General features: G+C 42.4%; 1 protein-coding gene across 3 annotated transcripts in view; it reads right to left on the bottom strand.

The window, feature by feature from the left end:
- The window catches only part of PRR16 (proline rich 16), a 124,911-nt gene that overhangs the window by 58,284 nt on the left and 44,773 nt on the right, over nucleotides 1-21,854 (bottom strand). The window contains exon 2 of one of the 3 annotated variants that reach the window (XM_077344377.1): nucleotides 18,639-18,791. The exons of the other annotated variants lie outside the window; for them this stretch is intronic. Within the exon in view, the coding sequence (XP_077200492.1) occupies nucleotides 18,639-18,656 (18 nt within the window). The 5' untranslated portion in view covers nucleotides 18,657-18,791. The remainder of the gene's footprint in view (nucleotides 1-18,638; nucleotides 18,792-21,854) is intronic. 3 annotated transcript variants of the gene reach the window in all.

The raw sequence follows: 21,854 nt of genomic DNA, 5'->3' as shown, positions 1-21,854 counted from the left end.
TAAGCATTTATACTTTCCTTGGCTCAACACTGTGATGGATCTCAGTAACTGTGCTGGTGATATTAAAGAGGACATTATAACTTTTCTTATAGCTCAGTCCTGTGCATAATCAGCATTCAAGTAAGTAAAGTACTAGCATAAAGGCAATTTAGGCTTTGGAGAACTTTGAAGAATGATTTGCATTATCATTCTTTAAAAGCTGATATGCTAGATTATTTGTTACTTTACAGCTCTTCAAAGCTTTGCAATTCTGTTCTTCAAATAACAGAGGAAGTGAACAATCAGAACATTTTGTCACTGCCAAATAGGCTATTTCATAAATATTACAGTGAAATATACAAGCAATACATATGCTTACAAACACAGTTATGCAATTAAGGGCATTAAGGGCATAATTATGAACTTTTCAAAAATAGATCAATAACTTCTTTCAATAAACTACAGATATAATTAAATCACTCCAAAATTTCTTCTGGTCTAATGATTCAAAAATCACCATTGTTACAAAGGACTATTAAGATTATGCCTTCTATTTCTTGATGAAGCAGCATAGCAGCTCAGGGATATTATTATTCTCTCCCTGTCTAGTAGGGAGTTCCCAGGGTGTTGTCTGCACGGAGCTTTTATTCCAATCTCAGGTCGATTCAGTCCCTGCCATCTCCACTGAATGTGCTTTCCATTTTGATTTTGTCCTATTTAAATTTTCCCTCTGCAACAAGTATGATTGATCCGGAGTGACCCTACCTTCATCCTGCAATATCCTAGAGTGGATATAACCCTCAATATTTGAAGAATTGGATTGAGAAAGCATGAGAAAGCATGCAGAGCTCTGCCTGCTTCGAATTTGTTCCTGAACTTCGTGGTAGAGAAGCCCTGATTGGCCAGGGCATCAGTTCTTGGTTTCCAGGATTTAAAGGGGAAGACCTAACTTTTCTCAGCAACTCTAGAACAGGGGTAGTCAACCTGTGGTCCTTCAGATGTTCATGGACTACAATTCCCATGAGCCCCTGCCAGCATTCAAACAAGGTAAAATCAAAATCTTGATTAAGATATATTCCATAAAAATTATATGAATTCACACAACAGCTATTCCTGTCAATTTTTCATCTTTCACAAAAACCTGATAGCAACGGTATCTCCATATAGCTTGGTAAGTATAGTTTAGTGAAGCCAATTTCAGAACAGTGGATCTAGTCTGCTGACTATATGAAAAGATATTGCAAAGAAAAATGTTATGGAGTTATGGATTCTTCTGTCATATCCACCTTCCTGTTTGGGATGGGAGAGTTGAACTAGATGTTCCCCTGACAGAATTCATTACATTTCTCTGAACCTTCTCCTACCTCCCTGGCCAGGTTTTATGGCTCAGAGAGGCCGTTTCTCCCCCACTGTGAGAATTTGCTCTTATCGCCCAGTGTCCTTAGTCTGTCGAGGAGATGCTAGAAATTTACTGCCAGAAAAACAGGCAGGACAGGCCAGATGTCTCCACCTCTTCGTGCATCTTTAGATCTATAAGATTTTTCTATGTGAACCCCTCTTCCTGCCTAAACTGCCCCCCCTATATATATCACTACAGGGGCTACCCATCCTTGCCTCTGTCAATGCATCCTGTACTTGCTATGCTTGTCCTGCTTCAATCTTATGGAACCTTTCAATAAAGCCTGACTCCTTAGCACCACACGTGTCTGGAGAAGCTTTGTACAAGGGGGGTCTCTTCTGGTCAAGCGGCTCAGCCCACAGTTCATGACATCATCTTATTACATATCAATAATTTGTATATTTTAATCCAATTTAGATAATAGTTAATTGGAGAAGGAAATGATGGATTAGTCCTTGAGATGTGTTATACAATAGCCTCATGGATTTAATTTAAATGCACCAAACCACCATTAGTGGTTTAAATGCACCAAACCACCACACATACACACTACAGGTGACATGAGGAAACATTACATTTTTAAAGTAGTTTTACATATAGTTAACCATTATTCACATTTTAAATATTATTCTCATTAAGAATTCATGTAAATTGTTTATGCTTTTAAAATTAAAAACAACATTCTGAAGTAAATTTCTAACTGGTGTAATGCATCACTGTCTTGTCTGAAAGTCTCCCAGGGAATGGACTGGAACCCCACCCCACCCCCAAAAAAGGAGTAAATAAATTGCCTAGCAATTGTTCACATACTCCAGACTTTGGCATGGAGAGATGCCATGTCCTGCCTCTGAAGATGCCAGTCACAGTAACTGGTGATATGCCAGGGTCTAAAACTATCAAATCATGGCCACACAGCTCAGAAAACCCACAGCAACAGTTGACTCCAGCTGTAAAAGTCTTTGAGAATTTCCAAGTCTTTCGTTAGCTAATTGATAAACGTGGATCTCAAATGGTAGAAAACAAAATTCGGGGGGGGGGGGGAACTATCATATTTGATCACATTTGATCTCTACACGGACTCTCTTATCCATCCACAAAGGCTGATCAGCTTTACCTAAATTGTATAATGCTGCACTGAATAATTATGTGTATCCCAAACCAGAAAAAAGCATACAGCAAAAATAAAAACTGGTGTCATCTTGCAGCAGCACTAGACTGACCTTCCAAGCAGAATGAAGTGTATTTTGCATTGTATAGCTCCAGATCAAGCCACACAGAGAAACTGAACAACTAAATTGATCAAGGATGGGGCTGCATTACCTCCATTTCTCCAAGCACAGCACCATAGTAGAATAATGAATAAGGTAAACCCCCCAAAGTTCATTTTATCTCACCTTCCCCACAAATACAACATAAACTACCATTACTTTTCAGTCTTTGTTCCTCTTTCTTTCATCTGTAAACCGCTCCGCGGGAGCGGTAGTAATAAAAGGGTAAGGGCAATGTGGGAGGAGAAAGGGCGGGCCCTGTCTGGGACAAAAATTTGGAGGGCCTAATCAGGAGCCGCAAAGCAGCTACTGATCGGCCCTCCGAGTGTCAATCCAGGGTCAAGTGGCCAACGAGGCTCCCCATTGGCTGGTTAGCCCGGCCTCACCTGGCCCAGCCAGGGACTCGGTGCAGCAAGCGAAGAGCCTTCGCCGCTGGTGAGTACCCGAGGGTCATTATATAGAAATTATACAGGTCATTATACAGAAATACCCCTCCCCTTCCACTCCAACTCATATACATTTACTTTCATAAATGTGGTGAAGTGCCTAGAGTGTCAGACTAGGTGACCACAGGCTAATCACTCTTTCAGCTTCACCGAAGGGTATTGTGGAAATAAAACTGAGGAGTAGAGGACAAGATTTTAAGTTGCTTTGGGACCTCTCTGGGGAGACATATATAAAAGGACATATGTACAAACAATGAAGCAGGTGCTCCTGGTTTGGAGAGCTAGCTACTTCAGGTGAAATGACAAGATTTAATTTAATTGGGGTTTTTATGGGGATTTTATTGTGTTTTAACTATTTATGTTGTAAACCGCCCTGAGACCTATTGGGAGAAGGGCGGTCTAAAAATTAAATAATAATAATAATAATAATAATAATAATAATAATAATAATAATAATAATAATAATAATAATAATAAAGATATGTATTTGCGAGAAAGAACTAATTCAATAGATATGTGAACTCAACCAACCCACTATTACAAATTACAGCAAATGTAACAATGCAGTATTTTGTGTTCTGACATTAAAAAAAAAATGATTTTCCGAGATCCCTATATTCAATGCACTAGTCAGTGACAGAATGTGCTTCTCTCAGGAATTCAGGTAAGCCCTCAGAGGAAGAAAGCAGATTATTGAAACTCCATATTCCAAGTATTTGAGAAGAAAGAAAAGAAACCCTCAAATTACACAGCAACAGGAATTAAGTAGATCCTTACCAAAGCAGTACAACATGTTTCTTTCAGAAGGTTTCAGTTGTCCAAAATCAAGCAAGAATCAAGAAACTAAAAAAAAAATTATCAACCACTCGGAGAAGCATCATTTATAAAAAGAAGCCCAGGCTTAAGATGTACCTCTAGCTGAAATAGAAGCCATGTTTGGAAATACTGAGAGAAGCTTTTGCATGCCTGAAAACAGCTGTAAAGCTTCCTCCCAGAAATGTAGCAGACTAAAGAGTGTAACTTAATTGATCTCTCTGAGAAGCATGAATTAATATCATAGAAACAAACTATAAAACTGATAATCTCTCCAAAGATCCAGCTCTTGTTCTGCCATCCCATACATTCCTTAATGTCAAAGCTATCAGGGAAAAGGAAAGATGGAAGATTAAAACAAAAACTCACATTTGCAGGTCAAACCCGAAGTGAACTATTAATTTTGAAATGGATCAGAGCAAAGGATCCATAAGTGCAGCCAAGACAATTAATTACACAGATAAGATGACAAAAATTCAATTGGTATTTGACAGATGTATTCATGAAGAATGAAATACAATAAGGCCAACAGCTATATCAGATGACAGAAAGTCTTATTAATGACAAAAAGAACAGCAGAACTACCATCCTCCAAGCCCAGAGTTCTTATCATTACAAAATTCTCAGCAGAGCACAGAATAAATGACGCCTGAACACTAAACAGGCAGAATACATTGGTAACTGTGTCCTCAACCTATCCATTTCAATGAAAAAATGGAATTATATGATCAGATATTCTCTCAGTTAACTCAGTGGGCTTTATGAGTACCTGATATTGGCTGGGTTGTGCTCAATTTACTGCATGTGGACTACTTCTCTGCCAAGGCACTCACAATGATTTGCAATTTAAAATATTCAAGGACAAAATAATAACGTATAACAATTGGTCATATGAGCTGTCAAAAAGTGACAAATTTTATAACACAACTTGAAAGTAATATGTTTTTGCATACATCTACTAAATGAGTGGTTAGTAGGGTTGGGTGCTTCAGCGTCCAAAGCAACCGTTCATGCCCGAACTAGTCCAACCCTAGTTAGGAATGTGGACTTCTAATCTGGTGAGCTGGGTTTGATTCCCCGCTCCCCAACATGCAATCAGCTGGGTGACCTTGGGCTCACCACAGCACTGATAAAGCTGTTCTGACCAAGCAGGAATATCAGGGCTCTCTCAGCCTCCTACCTCACAGGGGGTCTGTTGTATGGACAGGAAAGGGAAGGCAAATGTAAGCCACTTGAGACTCCTTCGGGTAGAGAAAAAAAGCATATAAGAACCAACTCTTCTTCTTCTAAAGTAAACTATTCTGCTTTAGAGTATGGTAACAATAAGCAAACCAGAGGACAATGGAACATCTATATGGTAACACAACAATCGCTAAATCCAGCGTAGCAAGTAGACACACAAGGAGTCTTCCATCTTCAAAAAACAATTTATTTAATAAGAAATATTCTTTAATGATTCCCAACACATTTTGCCAAACAGTATTTTATCAAGGGATTCCAAAATCTGATATCAACCTAGAATGCTAGCAAGCTTCATAACTGCTTGTCAAATTATTCTCTTAAGCCTTTGTTTGTCAGCTGAAATAGTCTAGGGTGTAAACTGCACAGAGCTTTTATTCCAACCCCAGATCGATTCAGTCCCTGCCCTCTACACAGAATGCAATTTCCGTTTGGATTTGGGGAGATTTAAAATTTCCTTCTGCAGCAAGAAAGATTGATCCGGAGTGACCCTACCTTTATTGTGCGATATCTTAGAGTGCTTTTAAGCCTCAATATTAAAAGGCTGTTTTGAATCTGGGCTCTCCTCCGTGGTAGAGGACCCATGATTGGCTACAGGTGGTCATGCTACAAACTTGCCTTAAAGGAGAAGCCCCTAATTTCTCTCAATTTCTGTCAGTCCTGGATTTTTCCTCCCTCCTCTGCCTTTTTCGATCCTCTCCACCCTCCTTCCAAGAAAAGAAAGAGGCTCCCTGCCTGGCTCCTCTCCCCCACCTTCAAGAAAAGAAAGAAAGAGGCTTGGCTCCCCCCCCCCCCTTCTGAACTACTCTAACCATGTGCAGAAGACTTTCCTGTTTCATTGGGGGGGGGGAGAGAAAGACCCGAGTTCAAAGCGATCTGAATTCAACAGGATTGACAATGGAATAAAGAAAGTAAGTGCAGACTCTGCCTAGGTTATTGAGTAATACATATAAGATTTTGAAATCCCTTGATAAAGCGCTGTTTAGCAAAACATGGTGGGAATCATTAAAGAATACTTATTATAGAATTTTTTTAATATTGAAGACTACTTGCTATGCTGGATTTAGTGATTTTATGTTATCATATAGAGATCCCAGTGTCCACTGGTTTGCTTATTGTTCTGGATATTTCACTGGTTCCACCCTTCTTTCTCTGTAATTGCTTTGGTAGAGTATTATAAGTCAGACTGGTATTTGAGACCCTGTAAAGTCATATTTTTTTCAGTATAAATTACTTCTGTGCTATAAATGTTGCCATTTCATGCCTTGAAATTTTATTGTAGAATTCCTTTTTATCTTTTTACACTAAGACTGAAACCAGTAGTTTGTAAGGATGTTATACAAAGCCTTAGATATCCTTCACTTTTTAAATATCCAATTAATAAAATTAGATAATATCATTAAATTGTGAACTTTTTATCTTCTTTCCACTTCAGAAAAGAAGGGGACGTTAGAGAAACATGCAGTGTCTGGCATGGTTAAGACCATGAAAAGCTCAAACAATTAACCAGCTGACGCTGAAGTAAATAAACTCATAAATAACGAAGTACACATAAAACAAATATAGATATAGATATAGACTAAGTAAAACATCAGTGACAAACCAATAACAAACGGGGAATTAGAAATGCAGCAGAGAAGTTTTTTTAAAAAACTTAGAAGCATAAATTACTATAGAAGCAGATCACAAAAAACAAGAAGAAAATGTGCAAAGTCAGGAAAGCTCAGTTCTAAGTAGGGTGGATACTGAAAACCAAAACAAAAAGCCAGGACAAAAACACACTGAATTAGAAGTCAGATCAATAATTATGGCAATGAAAGCATGCTCAACATCAATCAGATACTTATGGGCTGATATTACAAACTTGAGAAACTACAACAGATAGTTAATTCATCATTCATACTCACCCAACTCACTTTATAAAGTAGGGGCTTCCTGACCTACAACTCTGATAAGGAAGGGATGCACGTGAAAGGCTTGTCTATAATTATGACACACTGAACCTCAGTTCTCACAAGATTTAAGTGGAGCTAATTAAAAAAAATTAAAACTGTAGCTTCAACAAGACAAAGGCAAGAAAATCTTCCACTAAGATCATAGAATCATAGAGTTGGAAGGGGCCATACAGATCATCTAGTCCAACCCCCTGCTCAACGCAGGATCAGCCCAAAGCATCCTAAAGCAGTGGTCCCCAACCTCCGGTCCGGGGACCAGTAGCGGTCCGTAGATCAGTTGGTACCGGGCCGCGGTTCCTCCTTATCCTCCTCCCCAACTGCTACCTCGGGGGCTGTCCTGCCACTCTGCTGCCGGCTCACCTTTGGTGCTCTCCAGTGGCCACCATTGCTGGGGCTCCCCCTTGGCATGGCACTGCGCAGCTGCTGTGGGCAGCGGGAAGTCAGGGGCGCCGGTGGGAAAGCAAGTGGAGCAGGGGCTCAGGTGGCAGCGGTGACGCCCCTCAGCAAAAGACTACCTCCCCCCCCCCCGGGCCTCAATAAAATTGTCAAGTGTTGACCGGTCCCCGGTGATAAAAAGGTTGGGGACCACTGTCCTAAAGCAAGATGTCAACAGGGAAGTGAAAGAAGCTTTACAAATGTCTCCTTACAATTTTCAAAGCACCCCCTGACTGAACTTGACCAATAAGGAAAGAGCAACAAGAGGCAGGAAAAAAGAAAGTAAAGAAAAAAAACTTGGCAATCTGTTTTTTCTCATTAGTATGCATTAGTTTTTGAAAGAGAAAAATTGGAGAAAGAAGGAATGTGTAGGAAAAGGATGTGAACAGGATGTGAATGAAAAGGACAGCAGCTTAAGTTCAGTGATAATCAAAATTAAGCTGTGTATGCAGAAAGGGCTCTGATAATTGTAGAGACCATATCTGGGGGTTTACCACTAAAGGTTTAATGATGTGCTGCCTCCTCCTCTTGATGCTTTTGAAAAATAACTGGGTGACTTTTAATTCTAAATATTTATTCCACATTCATATAAGAGGAAGGGGGATTCTCAAAGAGCTTCTTTATAAGAAAATCAACATTAAATGATAAAATATTTTACTGACCATGACTTGCACTAATCATATTTGGCCAGTTTGGTGTAGTGGTTAGGAGTGCGGACTTCTAATCTGGCATGCCGGGTTTGATTCTGCACTCCCCCACATGTAACCAGCTGGGTGACCTTGGGCTCGCCATGGCACTGATAAAAGTGATATCAGGGCTCTCTCAACCTCACCCACCCCACAGGGTGTCTGTTGTGGGGAGAGGAATGTGAAGGCGACTATAAGCCGCTTTGAGCCTTCTTCAGGTAGGGAAAAGCGGCATATAAAAACCAACTCTTCTTCTTCTTAGAATCATAGAATCATAGAGTTGGAAGGGGCCATACAGGTCATCTAGTCCAACCCCCTGCTCAAAGCAGGATTAGCCCTAAGCATCCTAAAGCATCCAAGAAAAGTGTGTATCCAACCTTTGCTTGAAGACTGCCAGCGAGGGGGAGCTCACCACCTCCTTAGGCAGCCTATTCCACTGCTGAACTACTGTGACTGTGAAAATTTTTTTCCTGATATCTAGCCTATATCGTTGTACTTGAAGTTTAAACCCATTACTGCGTGTCCTCTCCTCTGCAGCCAACGGAAACAGCATCCTGCCCTCCTCCAAGTGACAACCTTTCAAATACTTAAAGAGGCTATCATGTCCCCTCTCAACCTCCTTTTCTCCAGGCTGAACATTCCCAAGTCCCTCAACCTATCTTCATAGGGCTTGGTCCCTTGGCCCCAGATCATCTTCGTCGCTCTCCTCTGTACCCTTTCAATTATATCGACATCCTTCTTGAAGTGAGGGTTCCAGAACTGCACACAGTACTCCACGTGTGGTCTGACCAGTGCCGTATACAATGGGACTATGACATCTTGTGATTTTGATGTGATGCCTCTGTTGATACAGCCCAAAATGGCATTCGCCTTTTTTACCGCTGCATCACATTGCCTGCTCATGTTTAGTTTACAATCCACAAGTACCCCAAGGTCGTCTTCTTCTTCTTCTTCTTCTTCTTCTTCTTCTTCTTCTTCTTCTTCTTCTTCTTCTTCTTCTTCTTCTTCTTCTTCTTCTTCTTCTTCTTCTTCATCTTCATCTTCATCTTCTATTCATTTTTGTTAAATTTGTATTTTAGTATAGTTTCTCTAATTTTGAATTAGCTGCAGTCTCCAAATCAACCTTTGAGAGATCTTATTATCAAGTGTCAGATGTTAATGTTCAAAGCACAATCTTCAATTGCCATGTGGAAAAATGATGTCTGGGGGAGGCTCTGAAAGCTGCACCTCTAAGAAAAACGTAGCATGTGAGGATGATGGAAGAGTGGTGACCCCCCCCCCCCGTCTTGCCCCAACACCATAGACAGGGCTGCTACCTGTCGATGAAGTGTTCCAGACCTGAGACCTGAATGTATGCCCTCCTGTAGGAACTCCAGGATATATTTGATTTTGGGGACACTGGGGTTGATAACCTTCCTACATGACCATCGTACAAAGGCCTTCCAGGTATAGTTATACAAAAACGTAGTGGAAGCTCTCTTAGAGGCCAGAATGGTATTGGTCACTGCTGAGCTATAACCCTTCCTACTTAAGGCCAACCTTCCAACAGCCAGGCGGTCAAACTCCACCACTCTGGCCGAGGGTGCCTGATGGGACCCTGAACTTGCAGTCCGGAATGGTTGGCAAAGTCAGATGTGGGTTGTCATCTGGACTATGGTGGAGAACCAGGGGCGCTTGGGCCACCAAGGAGCCACCAGGATCACCTCGGCTCGCAACATCTTGACTCCCTGTAGAAATTTGGGAAGGACAGGAAGCGGTGGGAAGATATAAAGAAAACCAGTTGGCCAGTTGGACATCAGTGTGCCTGTCAATGCAGCTCTGGGCTGAAAGAACCTCATGCAGAATGGCTCCACCTGCAAGTTTAGGCGAGATGCAAACAGGTCCATGATGGGGCGGCCGAACTGCTTTGCGATCATTTGGAATACTGACATGTTGAGGCTCCATTCTGCCTCCTGAAGATACTGTCGGCTGAGCCAATCTGCCTGAGTGTTTAGGACGCCTTGGACTTGTTCTGCTCTTAGCGATGCAAGATGTTTTTCCGCCCAGTTCATTAGCAGTCTGACCACCTTCTGTAGTCGTCCAGATTTCAATCTGCCCTAGTGGTTGATCTACGCCTTTGCCGCCACATTGTCTGTCTGGATCATCACGCGACTTCCTATGATGCTTGACTGGAAAGATTTCAGATCCAAGCAAATTGCTTGTAACTCGAGCAGGTTGATGGGTTGTCTCTGTCCCTCTGCTGTCCAGGATCCCTGAACAGGGCTGTTGTTGAGTGTGCCCCCCCCCCCACCTGTTAAGCTGGTCCGTGAATATCTGCAAATAATTTGGAATAAGAAAAATTTTTTCCACTCAAGAGGTTCTTGTGAGCAGTCCACCAAAAAAGGCTGGCCTTGACCTGTCAGTCCAGAGTCACTGGAACATCCACCTTGCAGGAGATTCTGTTGAAAAGGTCATAAGGTCTATTGCAGGGGGCATGCGTGAGTGCGACCCCACTGAAGGGACCCTGACGTTTTTGAGTTCAATGTCAGAAGCCCCATCAGACTGGCCAGCTGTAGGAGGGAAGAGGACCATGCCATGATGACCTGTGAGGTCAACCCTATGGTCTCGATGGTTATGGTTTGTGGGAGGAAAAGCGTTGACTTGGTCGTGTTAATCACCACTCCAAGATTTTCTAGTGTCTGAGATGGAACAGTTGAATTCTTTGTCAAATTCACCAGAAAAACCAAACTGCTCCAGAACCTGGATAGTTCTGTGGGTGTAAGATGTGGATAGCTGACGGGAGGGGGTCCTGATCAAATATGGATGGACATCAATCACCTCCTGTCTCAGGAGTACTACCACGGTGACGAGAACCTTTGTGACTACCCGCGGAGCTGTTGATAGGCCAAAGGGTAGGGCCCTGTACTAAACCTGACGCCCCCCTGCGTAAAAACGCAAGTAGCGTCGGTGCTTCTGAGCTATGGGGACGTGAAGATAAGCCTCCTGCAGGTCTATGGATGTGAGGTATTATTCCTTCTGTAGGGCCTCTGTGATGGAGCGAAGAGTCTCCATATGGAATCTCTTCAGCCAGATGAACCGGTTGATGAACTTTCGTGTATGGCTCTCCAGTCCCCGTTCCTCTTGGGGACAGTAAACATGTACACATCCGTGCCCTGGTCTTGTGGAGGAACTGGTTCTATGGCTCTGATCCACAGTAAGTGGTCTATTGGGTCCAATGTCTGCTTTCACTTGTCTTGGTTTTTTGATTCTGGGAATTGTAGGAACCTGTGTGGGGGCTGAGAAGCAAACTCTATTAGGTAACCTTGAGATACTACCTCCTTGGCCCAAGCATCCATTGGTGAACCTATCCAGGCCTGCTTGAAATGCTGAAGTCACCCCCCTACAGGAATAGTTTGTGAGTCATGCTTTAGGGGACTTACTGTCTCCCACTGCTCTGTTGGAGCGGCCCTGCTTGAAGCAGTTGGATCCGTAGGATCCCCTCTTTCCTTCCGGTCTGAATCTGGGACCAGTGTTCTGGGACCGGAAGGTCGATGGAAAGGGCTTGCCATCCCTCCTAATGGGCCGTAGCATCGCCTTCTTTTTATCCCTGGTCTCAATAAGGATTCTGTCCAGAGTGTCTCCAAAGAGCTTGTCCCCTTGGAAGGGATAAGCAGTAACTTGAGTGTGGATCAGCCTACCAGGCCTTGAGCCATAACAGTCGTCTAGCCACAGTTTAGAAGCCATGGCACGGGATGCAAAGACCACTATATCTAAGGAAGCGTCTGCATTATACACTGAAGCCTTTAGGATCTGGTTGGTGCCTTCCTGGAGGTGCCCCTCTGATTCAGGAATCAATGTGAGTAATTTCTTACGCCTGGCCATGGATGCTCTTGCAACAATTGAGGCAGTGGTAGCAGCTCTAATTGCCATTGCCATGGCCTTGTGTGCTTTCTCAGCGCAATCTCTGACCTTCTGTCCATGATATCTTGAAGATATCCCTTGCCATCCTCAGAAGTCTGCAATGTTGCCACTGGACCATCTATTGCAGGAATCTGTAACATGGATTCAGCATACTCTGGCATGTCACACATATGCTAGATAAAGGAAGGAAACTGTTTAGTTACAATAGGCTTTCCCCATTCAGCCCTGATCTTTCTTTCAAAGGATTCTGGTATGGGAAAGTTCTTTACGTTGGTTTGTATCTTAGGAAAAATTCCCCACTGCCCTTGGGACCATAATACCTTCTATCCTTCTTCCCGTTCCCTGGCCTGTTTCTTCCTCCGAGGATTCAGACTGACAATTGGAGGCATAGTAGGGCATTTTTTGTGCTGCCTTAGTGGGCCATCTAGATGTGGGATCAAGAGTCAGGGAAGCAGGAATGGGAATGGGACCTGGAGATCCTGGCTGAAGAGGCAAGGCTTTGCTTACAGAATTAACAATCTCTGCCTGCATAGAATTTTGTCTGAAGGTAAAGAATTCAGCAGGCAATTTAAAACATTCTGCCATAGACTCAACATTACCCAGTTCCTCAGGCTGGTTCTGTCTCACACGTTGAGGACCTTCAGGATCGGTCCTCCGCCGTTTCCCCGCTGAGGGCCAGGATCAGGCCCCTCTCCCGTAGCCGCTGAGTCAGACGGCTTGGGGGAGCGGCGCAGTTCCAAAGCGGCCCAGTGCGAAAAGGAGCGCTGTCCTTGCTCCTGGGGGGCCGTTTGCGCCAAGGTTCCTTGTGCCACATCTCTGGAATCAACTGGCCCCTCTGGTGCCTCCTGAGAGTGTTGCTCATCCTCAGATGAAAAATTGTGTTCCCACCTGCTGGAGGCCATCTCCCAGCAGTGGAAAAAAGCAAAAAGGAAAGCAATCCAAAATGAGCCATGTGCTCAGCTCCCTGCTTCAAAGTCACTCTCTGCTCTTTCTCTCAACCGACCAAGGGGAGGGTGGGAAAGAAAAAAGGAATAGCCGGAGGGAAGGCTAGCCGTGGAGCAGGAAAATATTGTTGAAAAGGGGTTGTAAAGAAAAATTCTCTCCCTCATGTGAGGCAGGAAGAAGACTGGCAAGAGGAGGGCGTTTCCCAACAGGGAGACAGGAAGTTTTCCTTTGACCTGCCTCCCTCAAAGAGAGATGGGAAATCACCCACCAAGCTGTCCTCCTGACCAAGAGGGAGAAAGACTCCCTGGAGAAGAGCCTAATGCTGGGAGCGATTGAGGGCAAAAGAAGAAGGGGACGACAGAGAATGAGGTGGATGGATGGAGTCACTGAAGCAGTAGGTGCAAACTTAAATGGACTCCGGGGAATGGTAGAGGACAGGAAGGCCTGGAGGATCATTGTCCATGGGGTCGTGATGGGTCGGACACGACTTCGCACCTAAGAACTGCACAGTTCCCTTTACTCTATTGTACTGTTTGTAAATTTGTACTTTATATTTTGTAAAGGCCTATGGCTATATACATATAAATGTATCTATCTACTAGTGAACTCCACATTTTAATCTCTGTCTAAAGTAGAATATCTTTTTGTCCACCCTGAGCCAACTGTCCATCAGTTTTACTGGATGCCCTCAAGTTCTAGTATTTTAGAAGAGGGAGAAAATGTTTTCTTTGTCAACTCTCTCCACCTCATGTATAATATTGTAAAGCTCTATCATGTTCCCCCTTAGTTGTTGTTAGACCGTTTCCACACTGAAGGCTTTGTGCCGGGCTACAGGCAGGAGTTTGAAGCGGGGCAACATGCCTGCTGCTGCTGAATGGGCGGTGCAACATGCCTTCGGTTGCATCTTTTTGTTGATGAACAAGGGAGCATTTGGCCCTCATCCACCCTGGATTTGTGTTCCTGCATGGGAGCTGGAGCAGAAAAGTTCCTAGTGTGGAAACAGTTTTTTAATACTGAAAAGTCCCAAATTCTACAGCTTTTCGTCATAGGATAGGTGTTCCAAGCCCTAATCACCTTGGTTGCCGCCTTCTGTACTTTTCCAGCTTTGCAATGTCCTGTTGGAGATACAGTGACCAGAACTGTGCACATTATTCCAAATGAGGCCACATCAAAGATCTATGTCAGGACATTACCACATTGGTCATTTTATTCTCAATCTTCTTCCTAATAATCCCTGTTTGCCTTTTTTCATCGCTGCAACATATTGGGTTGACAATTTTATTGAGCTATCCACTACGACTCTTCTTTTTGTCTCTCCATTTCAGCCACTTCAGACCCCATAAGCCTATACCTGAAGTTGGCATTATTTTTCCAAACATGTATCACCTTGTATTTACCAACATTGAACTTCATTTGGCATACTGTTGCACACACACCCAGTTTGTGAAGGTCCTCTTGGAACTCTTCACAATCAGCCTTTCTTTTTTTACATCATGAATAATTTTGTGTAATCTGCAAACTTCACCACTATACTATTCACCCCTAGTTCCATATCACTTATTAATGAATTAAATAGTACTAGCTTCAATACCAATCCTTGCAAGACAACATTGCTTATTACCCTCCATTGTGAGACATAGACATAGAAAGGCATAATATTACTTAGAATTGCATTGTAAGGCTGGAATCATAAAACACTTTAATGGAAATAAGCTTCATCTAATAAAATTGGATTTGAGTACTGAATCTGGATTGCTCCCTAATCCTTGTGTGGAAACTGGCAGATAATCTCATTTTTTAAATGTCTCAGTTTTTACTTTAGTTACCCTTTTCATTATTTGAGTAATAGTCTTTCATTTGTGAACACAAAGTATTTATGGGCACAGATCAGGTATGATCAATAAAAATGTGCAATCTTTAACCCGCTCCTAGCGGATTAAATAATTTGGTAAGGGCCCCGAGGGTGGGCCCTGTCTGTGATGAGGAAGGGTGCCCATAGGCCCCTTGCCGCCGGACTGACTAATCAGGAGGCGTAAAGCACCTCCCAATCCGCCCCCTTTCCAGCTTGCCTACCTGCGGCCGCCATTCCCTCTCTGCCATGCTGCCCAGACGCCCGCTGCCTCGAGGCGCGCCCTGCGACGGCCAGCTGCCACAACCCTGCTGCCGCCTCCGCAATTCCTGGAACACGCCGGGATGCCTGGAATGCGGCAACACGCCTGGGAGCGCCCTGCGAAGCCACCCGCCGCAGCAGCGCCCGCCCGCTGCCGTGCACACGCCTGCAGAGCCAGCCACTGCCCCGCAAGTGTCTGGCATGCCCGCCCTCCCACCCTCCGGCCACACTTGCACCACAACGCCCAGCGCCTCGCCGCCAACCCCCTGCCGCCGAGGACCTCGCCCATGAATAGGTAGGCCGCACCGCGGGACTGCGCCACCCAGCCCGACCTGCCCCAGCCCCAGAGCGCCTCGCCAGCCCCACTAGTGCCCACTGCATTAAGCCTGCAGCAGGCTTATTTACTAGTCTATTCATAAGACGTCACAGTGAGCAATGGTATATAAACTGAATGAATAAAATAAACAAATAAATATTTGTTTAGGAAAAAGTAATCCTGTGAGTTGTTGTTTGACCTAGTATGAATGGGTCACCAATCCGTTTCTGCAGCTTAATTATGAGCAGAAGATAGTAAATATGATTTCTCTAATGATGTTGAGTTTCTTAGCATTGCTAGACTTATTCCATTTCCTTAAAAAATTAATTAATTAACAAGATGGGAAAAGTAAGCAATGATTGGAGGGAGGGCGGGGGACGTTCTGCTACCAGACAGTAACTGCAGCTCGAAGAACCTCCCCTTACAATTTCAAAAAATATGGACAACTTATGGCATCCAGAAAACCCCTAGTCCTGCCAGACTATCTGCTTCTTCTCATTGGTATCCGCAATTCCAAAGAGAAAACTGGATTTTCTTTTTGAAGGTGCAGATTGCAAACACAGGTTTCAAATTAAGGGCATATCAACATGAATTCAGTGATAATCAAAAATATGCTTTGTGTGCAGAAAAGGACAATATATTTGCTGATGGAAATTTACTGTTACCCTGATGTCACCTATCTTGTATTACTGATTTCTAGTTAAATTAAACATACTTAGTTGATTACTTATATTCCTTAGATTTGGACACAGGCACAATTTGATAGGACAATTTAATAGATAAATAAATATGATATGCAAAATAAATATGATATGAATGAGAAAACGAATTAGATTGCTCTCTTTTGCTAAAACAGTGGTATATGGCCCTAAATTTTATACCTTTTGTTTCTATGAAGCTTAAACTATGACTCAGGAAAAAAAATCACAATATACTGGATGCCACAGCCATAAAACACTAAGATATATTCTGCATGGCGGAAGCCATACTGGGCTGCTGTTGGTTCCTTGTGACAGGGCAGTTAGCCCCACCACTTCCTGGGTCTAGTCAGGGGAAGATTTTCCCTGTTGGATCTTTTCTACCCTGGATTACTGCTTCCACATGTGGCAGCTAGGGCAGAGCGGTTCCGCCATGCTTCATGGCAGCAGTGTGTGTGTGTGTGTGTGGGGGGGGTTATTTTAATGAAGGATTGCATTACAGCGCAAAATTTTAAAAATAATTTAAATGCCGCAATTGGCTCGGTGCCATCACAAAGACCATTTACGTACTGGAGGTTTCATGCTGGGCTGCAGGCTGGAGTTTTAGTTGTGGCAGGTTGCTCATCTGAGTTGGGGCAGTGAAGTTCCCAGTGCGTAAATGGTCAAAGTGCTGCAGAGTCAAATGGGGCATTTTTTGTCCCTTCTGGGAAGCTGGAGGAGGAGGAGGTGGGTCTGGAAGTTCCAACTCTTCCCCTTACACAGACCTGGCCAGAAATAGGTCCCATTGATGCTCGCAGCAAAAAGAGGGATGTGGTCCGTATTCCCTTGCTGTGGGGCAATGGAGGGCCTAATTCAGACCAGGCCCAAGCCAAGCTGGGGCAATGCCGACATAATGTGGAAGTGGGGATTAGCTCCGCTGCCATTGGAGTGCCAGGCTGGCCTTTTTCCCCCATGTGGAAAAGATATGAGTAAGACATCTAATTGTTTGAGTTGTAATTTACAGGACACATCTCTCAAACATGTTTTTTGGGCCTGTCAATATATTTGTTCTTTTTGGGGAGAAAGTAATTACTTATATAGAGGAATGGGAAGGCAACTGTAAGCCACTTTGAGCCTCCTTTGTGTAGGGAAAAGCAGCATATAAGAACCAACTCTTCTTCTTCTTCTTCTTCTTCTTCTTCTTCTTCTTCTTCTTCTTCTTCTTCTATATCCAAATATTCATTGATCTTTGAGTCCTTTTAAACTATTTGCCTGTCTCCTGGAGACTAGGGACAATGGAAATTGACCCTCTGTGCCATTGTTGCTAAAGGGCTTATATTAGAACACTGGGAAGATAAATGCCCACCTCTAAAAATCCAGTGTATTAATATATAAATCATCTAGTGTCTATTATTTCCCATTTCTGATCTGCATCTTAGGATTATAGAGTTGCAAAGGGCCATACAGGCTATCTAGTCCAACCACCTACATCCCTGACAAGAGTTTGTTTAGCTGCTGCTTGAAGACTTCCAGTGAGGGGGAGCTGACTATTCCCCAACTGGGCAATTAGTAGAGATGATAGGGTGCTATGAATTTAAAACTGTATACTTACTGGATGATATTTTCCTGCTGAGTTTTAACCAAGAAATATAAACACAGCCCAAACATACTGTTCATAGATCAGTACTTAATATATTTTGCTGGTCTGTACAGACACAAGCAGGGCACAATAGCCTTGAGACATGTTTTAGAATCACAGTTTGTAACTAATTTCTTTGGCTAGGAACCCACACTGATGTTACTTCAGACAGATCACAGTTTTTTTATGACATACTTTTTCAGGCTTGCAAAGTCTACTAAGCAGAGATTACTGTTTAGACCATGTCCCTAGAGCTATCACATTTTCCCTGCAAAATCTATCCTCCAAACTCCTTCGTTATTACGTTTCAATAAACAATTGTGCATGCTTCATCACACTTTATTGTAACAGTGAAACTGAATTCAGAAGCAAATTAAACACTGGAATAAAAGGCGGGCATAATAAACCATGTCAGGGAAAAGGAAGTTGTTTGAAAGTGGCAATGACATCCTCCTTGGTGCCCCTTAGGAAGTCAGAAAAGGTAAAGGTAAAGGTATCCCCTGTGTAAGCACCAGGTCATGTCTGACCCTTGGGGTGACGCCCTCCAGCGTTTTCATGGCAGACTCAATACGGGGTGGTTTGCCAGTGCCTTCCCCAGTCATTACCGTTTACCCCCTGGCAGCAAGCTGGGTACTCATTTTACTGACCTCGGAAGGATGGAAGGCTGAGTCAACCTTGAGCCGGCTGCTGGGATCAAACTCCCAGCCTCATGGGCAGATCTTTCAGACTGCATGTCTGCTGCCTTACCACTCTGCACCACAAGAGGCTCTTAGGAAGTCAGAAAGGCAAGGCCTAATTCTGCTAAATAAATAATAAATATTCCTTGTTTACCAGGTTATGCTGCTCCATTGTCTCCTCAAGTTCTTTACTGTTGATGTTCTTTCCTTCTACTCTCTTTCACCAGTCTGTCTTTCATACCCCATCTCAGTCCCCAGTCTCACGCTCTCAATTTTCAAGGCTGTCTGTCCCTTTCACCTTTGTTACCTATAAAGAATTCACAAAGTATAGATATACGTACTCATCACTCATTCTGACTGTTTCAAACTTTACAGCCATTATTCGGGAGCATCCATGTACCTATCATGACATGCAGCAGCCACTTACCACATTGATCAGGCCTGTTAAGAATTAAGTTTCTGTGTTTCTTAAAATTGTTTCTGGGATTACTCTATGAAATGTGGCTGTTGAAACCAGGCTCTTGCATATAGCAACAGTTGTATAAAGCAGTGGTTTCCAAAATTTTCTTGTTTGGTGAAAGCCCAAATCTACTTGAATTTTGGAACCTAGTTCTTTGGTGACCATGTGTTTTGTGCAATTTAACTGCAAGCCTCATAGCAATTACCTGAGGCATCTAAACAACAGTTTTCTTAACACCCATATCAATATGGAATTTAGTGACTCATTGAACTTTCAAATGTATTTAGAACTTTTAATGGAAAAATAAAAACATAACCAGGTGATTGCAGGTTACAATTTCATGAACTCTACAATTTACAATGCTACATCCCAGATTTTCTTTTCCATGTCAATGAGAATGGAAGAGATGTGCCATCTGAGAATGGTTTTTCCCCACCCCTCAAAAATGATAAAACTGACAAGGGGCATGGAGGTGTACACTGTTTTGCCACCATCTCCTTCCTCTCAGTCCTGCCCTGTGCAGTGCATGGCAGTATACCTGGTGGTTCGCCCTGACAAATCCATTTAAGTCTGGAATTGCCAATAAGGTCTTCCATTTTTAAGAAACACTTCTTACTCAATAAAGACTACAGTTTGTCTTCTTGAGGAGACCAAATATTTGCAGACTTGGACAAATATTGACTGATCAAAAATACAGGCTGTAGAAAGAGATCCAATTGTACAGGAATTGTGTTTTAACTCATGAATATTGATTTATTAGTTGTGTGACAGAAGCAAACAGCACTGACAAGACAACCAATATGATCAAATGATATGAATATTAAGAAGTAAGGGGAACAAATATGTTTTGTGGTTAATAAATATTATATCAACCTGCTTATTGGCACAATCTTAAACCACTGTTTGCAAATTTTATTTTATGTTTATCTTCTATATGCACTAGACAGGCTGCCAAACTTGGAACATTTTATGTTCAGCCCTTCCTGCATCTTATTTCTTCCCCACCAGACGTACACTTATTTTCTGTATTTCCTCAGATAAACATATCCCACTCTTCATCACCAACTTTAAGTAATCAGTCATAGGGCAATTGGATTGGCAGCACCTCTGAAGAACAAAACCATCAAGCTGCCTTATATTGTCTGAACTTTGGTATTATATACTCTGACTGGCAGCAGCTCTCCAGAGCCTCAGATAGAGATTTTCCATATCACCAATTTTAGATGTCCTTTAAAAAAATCCTTGAAAAATCAGAGACTGAAAATGGAAACTTCTACATGTGAATCAGATGCTTTATAACTGATTCAATGTCACTCCAAAAGGGGTCAAAAACTTTATTTTGGAAAGTCTTGGTCACTTGACTCTGTATGGTAGAATGCATCTAGTATTAAGAAAGACCACTGGGCTTCTATACCAGAATTTGAGAAATTATTAATTCAAGAGAAACCCCACCTACAAGGACAAATAGTGTTACTAAAACATGAGACAGAGAAGGAGCAAGTTAAACCATGCATGATTAAATAGATGCAAAATATAGAGGTGAATGTGACACTTGAACAATGGGAATATATGTGGTCCAGAATCCCTAAGTTAACTAACAGCCAGATTCTTAGAGAAAACTGGTACAAAATGTTTTATAGGTAACACCAAAAGTGATTGACAAAATTGAAAAAAATTGTAATAATAAATGCTGGAAATGTTTAGACAAAGTGGGTTCTTTTTATCGTATGTGGTGGATATAAATATTGGGCTAAAGTCCATACTATCATGCAGAAAATGTGGGGTCTTAATTTTCCAGTGAAGCCAGAGTATATGTTATTAAGTTTACAACCACAGTGCCTCCCGACACGTACCTGAGGACTATTTTTTTATGCGACGATGGCAGCCAGATTAGTCATGGCTAGAAAATGGAAAGCACAAGAATTCCCATTGATAGAAGGTTGGTTGACCAAGTTGGCAGACTTGGCCAAAATGGCAAAACTGACGTTGATGGTCAATGGTAAAACTGAAGAAATCTTTCAAGAACAATGGGGCCCCTATCTGAACTATTTAAAAAGATAACAAAAGCTGAACAGGAAAGAGGTTATTTTATTTTTAATATACTGTTATTATAGAGTGTACAAGCAACATAATGTACCATGTGTAGCAATCTTATTTCTTTCCTTTATTTTTTGAAAAATAAAAATCTGATTAAAAAAAAGAAAAGAAAGACCACTGTTCCAGGTGACCCCATACCCATATAAACTGAGAAAAAAACCCTTCCAATATATTGCAATAATATTTAGTCATGTCTGGTATTCAAGGACTTCTGTTATGAATTACATACACATAAATGAAACAACCTAATAAAAGATGCTTGCTTTAAAGATACCCTGGAAGGAAGGAATAGGAATACAGTGCTTAGACTTGGATTGGTGAGGCATGTGCTGTTTCCACATGGGGATTTTTTACCCTGAATGGCAAACAGCATGCCACTACTTGGGGGCTTCTATACAATACTATGCTCCTGAAGGGCAACTATGCAACAATACTGTGATGGTGTAAAGCCTCCATGTGAAAGCTATGCCTAGCCTTTCTGGATGGAAGTAGAGCTTAGCACCACTTTCAACATGGTAGTGCTCAGCTCCAGTGTCCTCTACCTTAACTCTTTAAAAAGCCCTTTTTCAAAAATCTTAGACAAGTCTCAACTGTGAGTAGTGGCTCAACTATTTATGGGTGGGGGTTTCTGGGCTGGAGTGGTGATGGTAATTTTGTTTTTACGTCAGTGCTTCTGCACTAACATGACAAGTATGAATGAGGTGGAAAGGAGTAATGTCAGCATGGAATTGAGACATGTGAATGCTGTTGTCCTGATTGAAAGGTTAAGTATTTGAAAGGTTGTCACTTGGAGGAGGGCAGGATGCTGTTTCT

The sequence above is a fragment of the Paroedura picta genome, chromosome 7 (assembly GCF_049243985.1).
Source record: "Paroedura picta isolate Pp20150507F chromosome 7, Ppicta_v3.0, whole genome shotgun sequence".
NCBI classification, from domain to species: domain Eukaryota; kingdom Metazoa; phylum Chordata; class Lepidosauria; order Squamata; family Gekkonidae; genus Paroedura; species Paroedura picta.
Note: the sequence above shows the minus strand (reverse complement) of the source record. Positions and strands in the feature narration are given on the sequence as shown.